Raw genomic sequence first — 14,784 nt, forward strand, 5'->3', positions numbered from 1 at the left:
ATGTTGCAATGATGCAAGCTAAGTAGTTTTTATAAAGGAGATCAGTAGACCTGTCCTTAACCTAGAAATTGATGAAAATTAAAATCACCAAAAACTACAGAAGAATGATAGTGCTGTAAAACCTGTGCTCATATTCAAATGTCTAACATTGTTTCTGTCTTTTAGAATGGCGGAGACACAGGTGTTGATGGAGAGGCTGGAAAAAGCTGTAATTCGACTTGAATCATTGTTTTCAGATTCACACAGATCCATTGGAATGGAGTGTGGAGCTGTAAATGGAGTCAATGGAGGTATGAGTGGCTCTTCCGAGAACTGCATGCCTTTTTTTGGAATGCCAGATATATAGCTTGTAAGTGGAGCATGTTTTTTGTTCCAAGAGAGGGAGAACAATCCCAGCCCCTTAAGAGCTGCACATTAGCAGAAAGCAATTCTTTTCTTTTTGTAGACTCAGTTGGAACATATCAGGAGGCATCCTTAATCTTAATCATACATTAGCATGCCCTAGAAAATTCAAGATTTGAACTAATCTTAAATATATAGTCCATATTTCAAGCTTTATTGCTCTGTTTTACTGTTTATATTGTTACAGAGTGCTCACCAGTTGCAAATGTCTGCTGAGGCTAATTAGCAGAAGAAATGAGTGTTCCTGAAAAGTCAGAACATACATTTCACTGAAGAAATCAGCAATGCAAACTTTGGATTTATTTTCCAGCTCCCTGAATTGAATTTCACTGTGCAGAAACACTGCATGTAATTGCCTGATCCCCTTAATAACAGCTGAACTTGCTCTTAAGCATTTGGTCACTAATCGCTGCCACTATCGCAGCATTGGCCTTATTTTGTGCTCTCTTTCATCCTCTGTCCCCAGAAGTGCATCTCCAAAGTCCTGGAGTTTGGAACAGAGGAAGGAAGGCTGGAATCACAGTCTACCCACACCTGTCTGTACCGTGTTGCCAAGCCATACTTAACACTGTGCAGCTCTTAAGTTAGATTTTTGGTTGTCCTTGAAATTTCCAGGTTAAGCAAAACTGCATGAGTGAATAGTCAGAGAAAAACACATGACCCACACAGAAGCTGGGAAAATAAGTAACTATTAAAAACTGTGTATTTTCAAAACATAGGCTCCAGTCCTGCAATGAGCTCCTTGCGGGGAAGACCCCTGCATCCACAGAAAGCTCACTGTAGGGTTGGAGCCATTGTTACTAAGGTCCCTGTTCTGATTATTTTAATTGCAAAGCCACATCTACCCATGAAATTTGCACAACCCTGTGCTTATGGGGCCAGCTACATCAGATGGGGGGCTCACCACTGGGGAAAGTGCTGCTTTAAAATCCTGGCTGGGCTGCACAGGAACTCAACCAGCAAAGCCTGTCTGTGAGAGGTTGTAAATAAACACATCTTCCAGCTGATCTGGCCCTTCCTATCCTGGAGGCTGCATCCATCAGTCCCAAGTTTCCTGGAGGACCAGGGGCTACAGGATATTCCCTGTATAGCACGGCTGCCGCAGGCAGTTACCACAGATGTGAGCCCAGAACCTAGGCTGTGCTGGCAGCGTGCATAGAGCCCACATCATATACAGTGTCACACTCAAGCAATCCGTGAGTTTGGAGAGATGGTAGCTGTTCTAGCAATAGTGTTCATTTTGGGCCATTGTTATGTGTGTGGTGTCATGAGCACAGCTATACATTATATGCCTGTGATGGTTTGTTTCAGGCCAGGTTCTCCCATTCCAAATAGTCTCTATGGCTAAACATGATGGCCCAAGTTCCTCACCAGAGATGAATGTGGCTCAGTAACATGACACACAGAGTTTCCCATCTGTATTTATTCACGCCACTTTCCTTAACTGTGCCCCTCAAAGATGGAGGCTCTGGGCATACCTCCTAAAGACATGTTTTAAGCCACGTTATCACTCAATATCCCTAGATAGTCTTAGAGCTTTACAGTTGCACCTGTCTTATAGTAAGGTCTTTATTTCATTTAAAACAGGAATTCATGTAAAAGAGTATATGTTCTTCCATAGTAATGACTCAAATAATTTACCATTGCTTACTTCAGAATATATGTGTGATAAGTTAGGCTTGAATGTATATTGTATTCCATCTTAGTTGGTTAATATCTTTATCATACATGGCTTGATGGAGAAGAGTACACATTTTGGTCCTGAAGATCATGGTGGCAGGCTTGCAGGAAAAACATGCAGTTTCTGAATTACAGAGAGGTCCACAGCAAACTCTAGGATATGATCTCATAAATCAGCAGCTTTGCTTCCTAAAAATAGGTGTAGCTGTGTTCTGTTTTTCTACAGTGTTAGTGTAGTTGATGGGCTGCTGTTTGAGTCTCTGTGCTCCAAAATAAAAGCTTAAAATGGAGTCTCTTGGAGACTGGCATGGATTTTTACAAAGAATATAAATAGGCTTTGGAAAACATTTTCTTCTCCACTGTAAAAATCTTTGTGCGGTAGGTCCCACAAGAAACTTACACATAAACATTTCAAATGGACAAAAGCCCAGAAATCCTTAGAATCAAAGGTGAGAGAAAAGTAAGTGACATAAGGAGAACAGGACAGCCTAGGCTTTCCATCAAGCAGCTTAAGCACAGAGTGCTAAACACAGGCAATTCCAAGTCCTCATTGTCAAAGCTAGTGTTTTCTGTCAAAGGGCCAAAATGCTGTTACTGCAAAAAGAGCTTTCAGAGTTATTAATCAGGGTTCTGCCGTAGTGCAGTGCCAACTGGTTAAGACAGCACTGGGCAAAACCTGGGGTCCCTTCAGAACAGGCTTCACTTTTTACCAAGTAGAGGGGAAGCTCAGGGAGAGAGGCAGGAGAAATTTTTGACCCTGATTCTGCAGAGCACTTGAGTAGCTTAAATTTGCATATGTGCTGGATCAGGGCCATGGAGAGGATATGACGGCATATCAGGGAGTGAAAAAGGGACTGGAAAACATCCTAGAAAAGATTACTTTCTCTGGCAAAATGATATATAAGGTTATTCAGAAAGCCAGTTTGGTGTAAGAAACTGACTCTTACCTGGGTTTCCCAGTAGTCCAGGCAATCCACGTCCAGTTTAAATGGAATCCACTGTATCAGGAGACAGTAGTATATTCTATATGAAAAATTGTGCTTGTACTCATCAGTTTGGTATGTTAAAGGTCACATAGTCATTGAGATTAATGATTTAGTAAAGTTAGATTTTTTCCAGTGACCGGAGGAGCTTTTATCATTAATGGAATTTACAGTTTCGTAAACTCAGACAATGAAACAAGGAGATTCCAATGCTGTGCTTCAGTATACTGATCGCTTAGGAACTGATTCCCTCATATAGTAGAATTGCACTATTGCCGTATTGAAGCCCCACCTTACTAGAAATTGACTTACTGGTTTTTAATGTCTGCCAAACAATTTATAAAGCTTCAGGAATGGGTGTGTGGAATAAACATAGCAGTGGTTCAGTACAGATTCCTTTAGGAGGATGACACTTGTTTTATGTATATTAATAGCACTGTGTTAATAAAAAGGTCTAAATCATGCTTATCCGGTCATTCTGACTTTGCAATATTGAAAAATGTTCATTTTAGCACCTGTTATTTTAGCACAAAGGCCGCTAGCCACATACAGTATATAGATTACATTATTTTCACGCTGCAAGCTAGGTTCCACTGGGAGCAATATTGTTTGGTTGTTGCTGGAAATAATGGTGATGCATTAATTTTCACTGATTTTACAAATCAGTGAATATGGCAAAAGATTACAACAATTTTTTCCCATTTCTACAGTATTTTTCCCTCTGGCAGCAAAGGACAGTATTACAAATTACTGCCTTTATGAACCAGTTGTAATGAAATGCCTTTCTCCCAAAGGTGTAGCACCGTACGTAGAAGCCTTTGATAGACTGTTAAATGGGAGTGTGGCTGAGTTTCTCAGGAATAGCAAGATCCTGGAAGGTGATGTGAAGATACATGTGAGTATTTTCCCATTTTTCCCCAATATAACTGTGGTTGTCTCTAAATACACAAAACCTCCTCTACCAGCCTTGATTGTGGAGAGGGCTATGGAATTCTCATTTCTGTTGCTTTAATTATTAGTAGTAGTAGTTCCTAGAGGTCTCAGTCGGATAAAACTGCATTGTACTAGTGGTTGTATGAACACAAAATATGATACAGTCCCTGTCACAAAGAGTTTACCATCCAAGGCGCTAATATAGAAAAAAAAACCTTACACATATGCATTAGCATACACAATATGAGTAGTTCCATTGCATACAGTTCAGCAAGAGCATGAATATTTGCAGGATAGGGGCCTAATTAAAGACAAGGTGCAACAAGTGAATAAAAAGCAATATGAAGTAAGAAGGTATTAATGTGAACAACTCGGTTCCAGATCTTAAGTTTTGGGGTTTTTTTAATTTTAATCCTCATCTGCTTTCTTTATTTTCAGGACTTTTGCCTATTTTGTTTTGTTTTAAATTATTAAATTGTTTTTAATCTGCCCAATTTTTTAAATCTATGCCTGTTTCTTTTTTCTTTTGCAATAAATTTTGTAACAAGGAAGTTTTATAAAGACAAAGTTAATTCACACTGAATGTGGTCATTTTATGTGCTGATACCTCCCTTTTGTGATCTGGCTTTTTATTTTTTTTAAACTGTCTTTTCTAAAATTCAGTGACAATATACTCATTATCTTATACACATTATCTTAATCCCTTCTGGTCCCCCAGCATGAGATACATAACTCTCTGTGGCATGTTTCTCATGCTGGGGGATAAGGATGGGATTCAGATAATGAGGAGGTTCTGATAACAGCACAGAGACCCCTGGCCAGGACTGTGAGGAGGAGCCCCCAGGCATGGGGAGGCCACCCTGCTGCTGAATGGGAGTGTGTGGAGCCCTCTGCAGCCCTGTCATGGGAGTGAGTGAGCAGGGCTGGAGAGGGCTCCCTGTACAGCTGCAGGGTCAGTGACACCCAATCCCTGCAGGTACAAGGTGCAGGGAAGGCTGCAGCCCTGGCAGGGCAGAGCAGAGTCCTGTACGGGGGATCTCTGCTGTGCCCCACTAAGACCTCCCTCCCTCACCTTGCATCTGCAGGGATCAAGTGTCACCAGCCGTGGCAGTACAGGGGGCCCTCTGCAGCCCTGCTGTCATGGGATTGAATGAGTGGGGCAGAGCAGAGACCCCTGGCAAGCACTGTGAGAAGGAGGAGGAGGACAAGCTTCTGGCCCTGGGGGAGACCACCCTGTTGCTGAATGGCTCCTGCCCTCGATTATCTAAACTCCCAGTTACTGAGATAAAATCTGTGTCCCCCACACTGTTTTGATAATCAGAAGTATACTGTATTTTCTAAAAAGAAAAGGAGTACTTGTGGCACCTTAGAGACTAACAAATTTATTTGAGCATAAGCTTTCGTGAGCTACAGCTCACTTTCTGTAGCAGAGGGACAAAGGATGGATTCATCTGATCACAGCTTGCAACATCCTGTCTATCCTGGTAATGTCATAAAGCTACATGTAAATGGGAGGCTCATCGCTCAAAGTCAGTTAGCTGATCTGAGTTGGAGGTGAAAGAGGGTCAGGGATTTTCCCTCATCTCAATAGAGCTGTGTGACCACGCCTTTCCCCGTATGAATTAATCCTTGCCTAATTCACTGGTGCTGCTACTCTACCCCACAAACCCTGTAGCAAGGGAAACATGCAGCATCCACTGAGTTTGCAAAGACAGGGTGTCTCACCTTAGCGGCTGAGAGCATCATATTCAAAAGACCCTTGCATCCAGTCTGCTCAAGGTACAAGAGTTCTGAGGTTGCTCTCTGAACTGGGTCTCTTGTATGGTTTTATACATTATTGTCCAATAGGGTTAGAGTGCCTCAGTCAGGAAGCTCTAGCATATTGGAATGGATCAGGAGATCAGGCGGATCCAGAGTCTGACTGTCTTTAGAAATTGCTGCAAAATCTGGCTCTTCGAAAAAGCCTTCCTACCATAAAAATGACACTCCCAACACTTGTAGCCTGAAGCCCCTACCAGCAAAAAATAAAACAAAACAAGCTAAAAAAGGGAGGGGAATTCCCTAGGCGCTATGGGAATACAAATTATAAAATAATAATAAAATATTTTTAAAAACAAAAACCAGGCCCTAAGCAGAGATTTGACCTCAAAAATAGAGAAGTGCCAGAGCCACCATGAAGTTCACTATGAACTTCACTATTGCAATTGATGGGCAGCAGTATAAAACCCCATGATAAATAGGAAACCTTAGTATTGCATCCTAACAAACAAACAAAACAATGACATGGGCTAATTTACATATGGAATCCCGAATCTCCTCTATGGTAATGGGTACACTGCAAATCCAGCCGCAGACCTCTGCTAATTGAGTAAATCCACTCTAAGCTGGCTACCATTTGACATACACAAATTAGTCCACTTAAAAGAATACTTAAATGAAAAGATTTAATCTTCCTGAAAATGTGGGCAGTGCTGACATATTGTGGGTGCTCCTGGAATATAAATACAATAATAAAGAGTGTTTGTTCAGAGCTATAGAAACTATTAGCAAGTTTCCATTGTATAAAGAAAATGGGATTCTGTTTGTAACCTGTTAAAATATTCTGAAATTTTAGTCTCTGAATTTACAACATGAAACACAGACTATAGTTGCTTTATGTTTCTACTTGCTGCTGCAACAACATCTGTGCTTTACCGTAACAAGCAGAACCAGGAGTGTTTTTCTTCTGGGTGTCTTATAGACCATGTGTCCTAAGCATTATGCTTGCAGCTGCTGTCTCTTTCACATAATAAGCTGAACCGAAGGTTGTATTTTGTTTCAAAAAACACCTGTTGCCTAGAAAACCTCACATACCTGATTGATCAGGATGGTAATATGAGAGAGAGCTCATAGGAGACGTTATATTATGCTAAAGAAATAAGGGATTTAATGTGATGCATTTCATGTTTATTGCTGTAAGAATGGTGTGGTTTGTGTTTCTGATGAAAGGAAGAGTACAGCTACATCTCATGTCTGCTGCAGTGCCCCATTCCTGTGTTTTTCTTAGCTTACTGTATGCTAGTCTTTGGAAAGAGAACAAAATAAAAAAGAGAACTGATAACTAGCTTTCGTAAGCCCTGGTGAACATAACAGTGCAGTAGATTTCAGAAAGATTAGTTCACTAAAGAAGAGTTCGGCGTAGACCCAATCCAGTTAGTAGTAGAATGGTTTTGAATTCAAACTATAGCATGTCTAGTGATGATTATTTTGGGAGGTCAAATGCATTAAAATAGCTAACCACATCAAAAACCAAAAGCAAGGATTTTTGTATAGCCTATTGAAAACAAGCTATATTAAATGTTTACGGCCAGATCTTCGGCCTTGCTGAGCCCCTGTGGTGATGCATATTGGCCACAAAACAGGTGTAACTGGCTATCTGGCAGTGTATAACTGGGGAAACCAACTCTAATCCATGCCTCTCAGAGCCCCTGGGCATAGTGAGGCTGCTCTAACCTGAGTCCAAGGATGAAAAGGAATCAGGGGAGTGCAAAGATGGCCTCCTAGTTTAAACTGCACCCGTGTGGATATTCCAGCAGCCACAGATAGCTGGAGCAGAGGTGCATCAGCTACATCCCCTTTTGCCTGGCCATATCCCCTCCTCCCAGGACTTTGATGAGGGTGACAAAAAGCCAGCTATGCCAGATCTGTTCTACCTAGTGGTTCTGTTACACTGAGGAGACTGGTCAAGCAGTACGAAGGGGCTGAGAACCTGGCTTTGTCAAGTGTTCAGTATGAGTCAGTTTATGTTGGTTATATGGGAGTCTGATATTACAGGCTCCGGGATGCTTTGGGTCAAGCAAGTTAGAATAATGATGTACAAGATAAGATGTACAATGTAATGATAAGACTAGAACATACAAGTAGAGAAGTCTTCTGAGGTAAGGTGTGGATACCGTAAGATTGCCATATGACAATATTTTGTAGGACACGTGGTAGAAAAGAATTACAGCCTCCTTGCCAAACACCTTGTATGATATGTGTTACTGTATTCAAAGAATTGGTTATCTGGTTAACTCTAATCGTAGTTCCCTTTCCTCACATTACAACTTTTTTAGTCCATAGAGGAAAAGGTTACCGGTCTCTCTTCCCATCTAGGTTCTACTATTTCTGCCGAAGAAACAGTCTGCAGTCCCTGGTGGCACAAAGTATATCTGAAAAGTGGCTGCAGTGTCTCAAGACACTTCCTCCTCCCTCCCCCCCCACTCCAGCAGGGGTCCTGGAGCCATCCACAACCCCAGCAGTGAAAGGTGGCTCTTCCCGGCTAATGCCCACAGGCTGTGCTGATTTAGCCAATCCTTTGAGCAGCCTCTGCTTGTAGGGCTCCTATGGCACCCTGGCTGTTCTTCAAAGCTGCCTTCCCTGGGCAGTGCACCTGGGATGAAGCTGTCCCTGCTGGCACACAGGGGAGGGGATGGGGTGATTTTTATACATACGTACACCAGCAGAAATTAATCAACCCCCCTGTATATAGTGTGTGACATTTAAATTGGGTTTCTAGGTAGTTTCTTGAGAAGAAGGATCTTGGAGTCATTATAGATAGTCTTCTGAAAACATCCACTTCGTGTGCAGTGGCAACCAAAAAAGCTACCAATGTTAGGAACCATTAGGATAAATAATAAGGCAGAAAATATCATATTGCCTCTATATAAATCCATGGTATGCCCACATCTTGAATACTGCATGCAGTTCTGGTTGCCTCATCTCAAAAAAGATATATTAGAGTTGGAAAAGGTACAGAGAAGGGCAACAAAAATGATTATGGGTATGGAACAGCTTCCGTATGAGGAGAGATTGCAAAGACTGGAACTGTTCAGCTTAGAAAAGAGACGATGAAGGGGATATATATCCAAGGTCTGTAAAATTATAAATGGCATGGAGAAGATGAATCAGGAAGTGTTATTTACTCCACATCACACAAGAACTAGGGGTCATCCAATGAAATTAATATACAGGAGGTTTAAAACAAACAAAAGAAAGTACTTCTTCACCCAACACAGAGTCAGCCTATGAAACTTGTTGCCGGGGGTGAATGCCAAAAATATAATGGGATTCAAAAAAAAAATTAGGTAAGTTCATAGAGGATAGGTCCATCAATAGCAGTTAGCCAAGATGGTCAGTAATGCAGCCCCATGCCCTAGGTGTCCTTAGCCTTTGACTGCCAGAAGCTAGGAGTGGACAGTGGGATGGATCACTCAATGATTGCATGTTCTGTTCATTCTTTCTGAAGTACCTGGCATTGGCCACTGTCAGAAGACAGGATACTTGGCTAGATTGGCTACTGGTCTGATCCAGTATAGCTGTTCTTATGGTCTAGGAAGGTCTTGTAGTTCAGGCACTGGCCTGGGACTTAGGAGATCTGGGTGCAGTTCCTAGCTCTGCCACAGACTTTCTCTGTAACCTTGGGCAAGTCACTTAGGCCCAGATTTTCAAAGGTATTTAGGTGCCTAACTCCCAATAAAAATAAATGGGAGTTAGGTGCCTACATACCTTTGAGGATCTGGACCTTAATCTCTGTTCCTCATCTGTAAAATGGGGATAATAATCCTTCTCCCCCACATACTTTCTCTGTTTAGATTTTAAATGGATCAGGCAGGGACTTTCTCTTGCTGTGCAAATACACCACACTTAGCACAATGGGTCCCCAATCTCAATAGAGGCCACTAAGCACTACTGTAATGCAAATCATTATAGGTGCTGAGTCTGTGGGTGCTCCATGGCTGGAGCACCCAAGGAAAAAAATAGCAGATGCTCAGCACCCACTAGCAGCCAGCTCTCCTCTTACCCCCAGAACCTCCTGTCCGCTGGCTACCTCACCAATCAACTCCTACCCCTCCTTCCCAGCACCACCTGCCGCCACAATCAGCTGTTCCACGGCGTGCAGGAGCCGCTGCGGGAGAGGAGTGGGGACAAGGCACACTTGGGGGGAGGAGGTGGAACTGGGTGAGAAGAAGCGGGTTAGGGATGGGGCCTTGGGGGAAGGAGTGGAGTAGGAGCAGGGCCTGGGCAGAGCTGGGGCAGGAAGAGGTGGGGTGGGAGCATGGGAGGGTGGAGTGGAGTGGAGTGGGGGCAGGGCCCGGGGTTGAGCGGGCATTGAGCACCCCCAGGCAGAGGGAAAAGCCGGTGCCTGTGCAAATCATTAATGATGGAATCTCATGTCAGTGTCCATGTACCAGGATTCAGCAAATGCTATAGGTGAACATGTACATGCAAGGTCAGACTAATGCAAGAAACATGGTTATGTGGGAGACAGACAAGATTGTCCATGATCTTTGCAGGCTGTTGTATCCTTGCTTTGTGCTGTTCACATTTTTCACGGAAGGTATTAATGTGCCTTGCTTCAAAGCAGTTAATGGTGACATGACATATCTGCAGCCACCTTGCTTTGTCGTGGGCTGTTGCTTCCCAGTTGTTGGGATCAACCTAATATACTTTCACGTTTGACTTCAGTGTGTCTTTATATCATTTCTATTGGCCACCACGAGAACAGGTACCTTACATTAGATGACCATAAAATATGGTCCTGAGTATTCTCAAATTGGCAATAGAACGAGATGCCCAGACTAATGCAGCTGAGTGTTTATGAGAATGCTTTGAATTCCAGACATTCGACAATGATTCAGGATTTCGATATGGGGAATCTTGCCCCACCATTTGATCCTGCAAATGGACCAAACACAGCACATGTGGAACTGATCAAGGTTCCAAATCATTAATAATAATTAGACTAAGGGAAGGTAACTTTCTTTTTCTTCCTGTTGGTAACTACTATAAACAAAATAAGTAATAATCTACATCTGTTCATGACAAGCATTTTATTGTAAGATATAACACTCCCTGTACTCAAATCATCTGTCCTTTACAGGGAGACATGTAGAAGTAGACATTGGACTTTCATGGTAATGATTTTTCAACAGGATCTCCTTTCTATAATGGGCAACTTTTACAATTTATATTGCCTAATTTAACCACGCACTATCAAACCTATTATTTGGCTGATTCCTCATTAACAAGGCAATGTGCTTACAGTGCAGCAGAATGCACACGTGTACTCTCATGTTGATCTTGCTGTGCCCACAGGCTGTGTGGTTTCAGGCATTGTGCTAAAAGTTGAGTCAGGACTCAAAGTAGAGAATGATGTCAGTCTGCCCAATGAAAAGCATGCAGCGGGGCTATCTCTCAGCTGTTGAAAGCAAACACTAGATAGAACAGTTTTCAGGGTAGGGAAACAACAGAGCAAAAGAAAAAAGAATGAAGCAAAAATATTTTTAAAATATCCAAAATACACTTTTGTAAAATAAAGAGAAAATTAAATAAAAAAATAGTCTTAATATGATGTTGATCGAAAAAAACAATATTAAAAAAATCCAGAAATTCTCAAAGTTAAGGTTGCTTTAGTAATCCTGACTTAGCTTTATTGCACATCCTATATCTGTACCATAAAATATTACATAATATAAATTTAAATCTTAACGTATTACTGGTTAAGAAGACAGACAGGAATACAAGATACTACATATGTGCAATGTGGCCAAATTACCAATGCAATACCCACATTTACTTTTGGAATTTCCTGACTTTTGATTGCTTGGAAGCAGCTCCCATGGAAGTCAATCAGAATCTTTCTGTTGATTTTAATAGCAAATTGGATTGGGTTCTTTGTTTCTTAACCTTAATGTTGCAGTAATGCCAGCTTTATCTTAAAAAGGAGGAGAAAAAAAGTCCAACAGACACTGCTTAAAATCGGGAAATGGTGCCCAGCATGCCTAGCTGTGCATTGCTGGCACCAGAAGCATGCACCTGTAAGTTTAGGGGGGGGGGGGAATTCTACTGGGAGTCCTCCAGATGGCATTTGTTAAGTCAGAACATTAAGAACCCAAAAACAAAAATAGTCAATCTATCAACAATTCTATACAACCTGCTTCCTTAGGCTTGGATTCTGCATAAATTTACACACATGCTTAAGCATGTACATTGTCCCACTGAAACCACTGGGACTGCTTGAGGGAGGGAGTAAAGTTAAACACATGCATAAGTGTTTGCAGGATCACGACCTTAGACTGTAAGCCTCTTAGGAGAGGGACGGTATCTTCTTCTGTGTTTGTACAGCACTGAATACCGTGGGATCCTCATCTCAAAATGGATGTTGACAAAATAGGGAAGGTTCAGACAGAGGCTGATTACGGTTTTGTGGGGCCGTGGCCAGAGCAAGTGGGGGGCCCCCCCAATGGTCCCGCCCCCGTTCTGCTCCTTCTGCTTGCGGCATTGCCCCTGGCCCCACACCATTCTGCCCTGCCCACTGCGGCCCCTGTTTGCTCCCTTCTGCCACCCTCCACTGTGGCCCCAAGACTGGAGAAGCTCTGTTCCCCTGCCCCAGCCCTGAGGTTGCGGCAGGGAGTCAGAGCTCCTCCATCCCAGGCCTGCAGCCAGGGTCTGGATGCTGGGCGCTTCTGCCGGGGAGCAGGGTCGGGACATTGGGGCTTCCCCTGCCCTGTCCATCCTGTGGTATCTGCTGGAGTCCGGGCGTTGGGGCTTCCCCCACTGCCTTGTGCTTCCTCCAGAGAGTGGGGTTGGGGCGTGGGGGCTTCCCCCGCCACGCCCAGTGCTGCTGCCAGGGCTCTGGGCTTCTGCTGCCACACGGCAGATGTCTGCTGGGGCAAAGCGACCATTTTCCGGGACCCCCCCAGTTGGCTGGGGCCCCTGGACACGGGCCCTGTCAGCCTGTTGGCTAATCCACACTAGGTGCAGAAAAGAGAAGAATTATTTGAGATCTGGAAAATCTGCCTTAAATAAGAGATTAAAGAAGCTTCATCTGCGTAGTTTATCCAAGAGAAGGTTAAGAGGTGACTGGAAGCTGAAGTAGACAAATTCAGACTAGAAAGAAGGTGCAGGTAACAGTGAGGGTGATTAACCACTGGAAAAATATAGGAGGGATGTGGTGGATTTTCAGGCACTTGAAGTCTCTAAATCAACATTTGAACTTTCAAATTTCAGCAATTTTTGAGGTATGATAAAAACTGGTGGTGAGAATAGAAAATAATGTTGTCAAGTTTTTTTTTGTAATTCCCAAAACAGCTGAACATAATCAGCTTCAGTTTAAAACAAACATCTTCTGTGCAGAAACCAAACATGAAAAATATCAGCCCATAAGAAGAATTTTGGGGGAAGTCACAAGTGAGTAAAAATAGGGGTCGGGTGGGAGTGTGGTGTTATAACTTAAGCCTTTTCTGCATTCTTAATTCTAGAGGTGGCATCCTCAACTCTGCTCTGTCTCCTTTTTGCTTGGTTAACAGGCCTGAATGTCATAAAGGGGTCCTAAAAGCCCCGGTTGCAGCTGGGGGAGGGTTCCTTTGGCACACACACTGCAGAAGACAGCTGTCGGGTTGCCTTCCAAGGAGCCCATTCTAAGCCCCAGGATAGGGGGCTTGTCAGGGGTGGCACTGCAGCAGGCAGACTTTGGAGGTTCACAGCCATTAGGAAATGGTTCCCAAACCTCTTCTCTGCATGACCCCATTTTCAGATGTATTGTTTCCTATGACCCCAGACAATCTGAAGGATGCCATTTTAAAACAGTGTCCTCTGCACAGCATCACCTCGGAGGTGCAAAATCAGGCTTGAGAGAGGATGCCGTTTTGTTCTGCACATCAGTGGTGTCCACCATGGAGTGTGATCTCGCATACGCCATACATGTGAGGTCATGCTGTACAGAGGATGCCATTTTACAATCCTGCGCACTCAGGATTGCTGTGACCCCACCCACTAACAGAGCGACCCCACTAGAGGTGTCCGCCCATAGATGCGGAACCACTGCAGGAAGGCAATCCTCCTTAAAGCTCTCCTTTGCTGTGATACCTGTAAAAAAAAAAAAAAAATGACAATGATGAGGCTGCTTTGTGTTCTAAGACCACTGCATATCATGCTGACCAATACTGTCTCATTGTTTCCTTGCACTGTCTGCATGTACCTGTTGCTTGTTTCTTGTCTTACACTTAGATTATAAATTCCTTGGGGCATCTGTTTTTCCCCCTATGTTTGTACAGTGCCTAGCATAGTGGGATCCTTGTCCATGACTAGGGCTCCTAGGAGCTATGGTAAAATAAATAATAAGAAGTCCTGAAAGGGGGCCATACCTTAGACAGCCCCAAGGCTAACTTATGCTGGGGACCTCTTCAGTCCCAGACAGCCCAAGATTGGGAGAGTACAAAGGTGGGTTAAAGCCGCCGTAGCCACCCATCCTTCTAGGCTGGGAGTTCTGTGCCTGTCACAGTGCTAGCAGACTCCTATGTAGTCCTCGCCAAAATAGAAAGCTGCCCTGATCCAGCAGAAAATCTAAGGGAGAATGGCAGAATTAGTAGTACCTGCCCTCCGCATCAGGGCGAGCTCCCTGCATCAAGCTATCGTTGACAGCTTCTTGCACCATTGAATCTGGCCTGTGGTTTTAATTTCTCTCACAGTGAAGGAAAATGTATTATTATTTTTTCATCTCAGAGCTGCAGTGCTACTGAGCCCAGTTTTTCAAGTTGAGAATAATATACCCCTCAGTGTCCATTTTTAAAGCTTTTCCTCTGATGCTGAACAGTGATTCCCCTCTCTTATGCTTGATTGGAGTTATTTGTTTTTACAGGCAGTGAACAAGCTTTTTCATTAATTTTCAATCTCATTTTCTCCAGGACCACGTGCCTTCACTGCCCTGCATAACTCCTCTCCCCCTCCCCCCTGCTTTTTTTTTTTTTTAGTTGGTGGCTGCAAC

General features: G+C 43.2%; 1 protein-coding gene across 2 annotated transcripts in view; it reads left to right on the forward strand.

The window, feature by feature from the left end:
• CAP2 (cyclase associated actin cytoskeleton regulatory protein 2) overlaps positions 1–14,784 on the forward strand; it is an 87,610-nt gene that overhangs the window by 11,355 nt on the left and 61,471 nt on the right. For both annotated transcript variants that reach the window (XM_073331989.1, XM_073331990.1), the window contains exons 2-3: positions 166–290; positions 3,860–3,960. In XM_073331989.1, the coding sequence (XP_073188090.1) occupies positions 167–290; positions 3,860–3,960 (225 nt within the window). In that variant the 5' untranslated portion in view covers position 166. The remainder of the gene's footprint in view (positions 1–165; positions 291–3,859; positions 3,961–14,784) is intronic.

The sequence above is a fragment of the Lepidochelys kempii genome, chromosome 2 (genome assembly GCF_965140265.1).
Source record: "Lepidochelys kempii isolate rLepKem1 chromosome 2, rLepKem1.hap2, whole genome shotgun sequence".
In the NCBI taxonomy this organism is placed as follows: Eukaryota; Metazoa; Chordata; order Testudines; family Cheloniidae; genus Lepidochelys; species Lepidochelys kempii.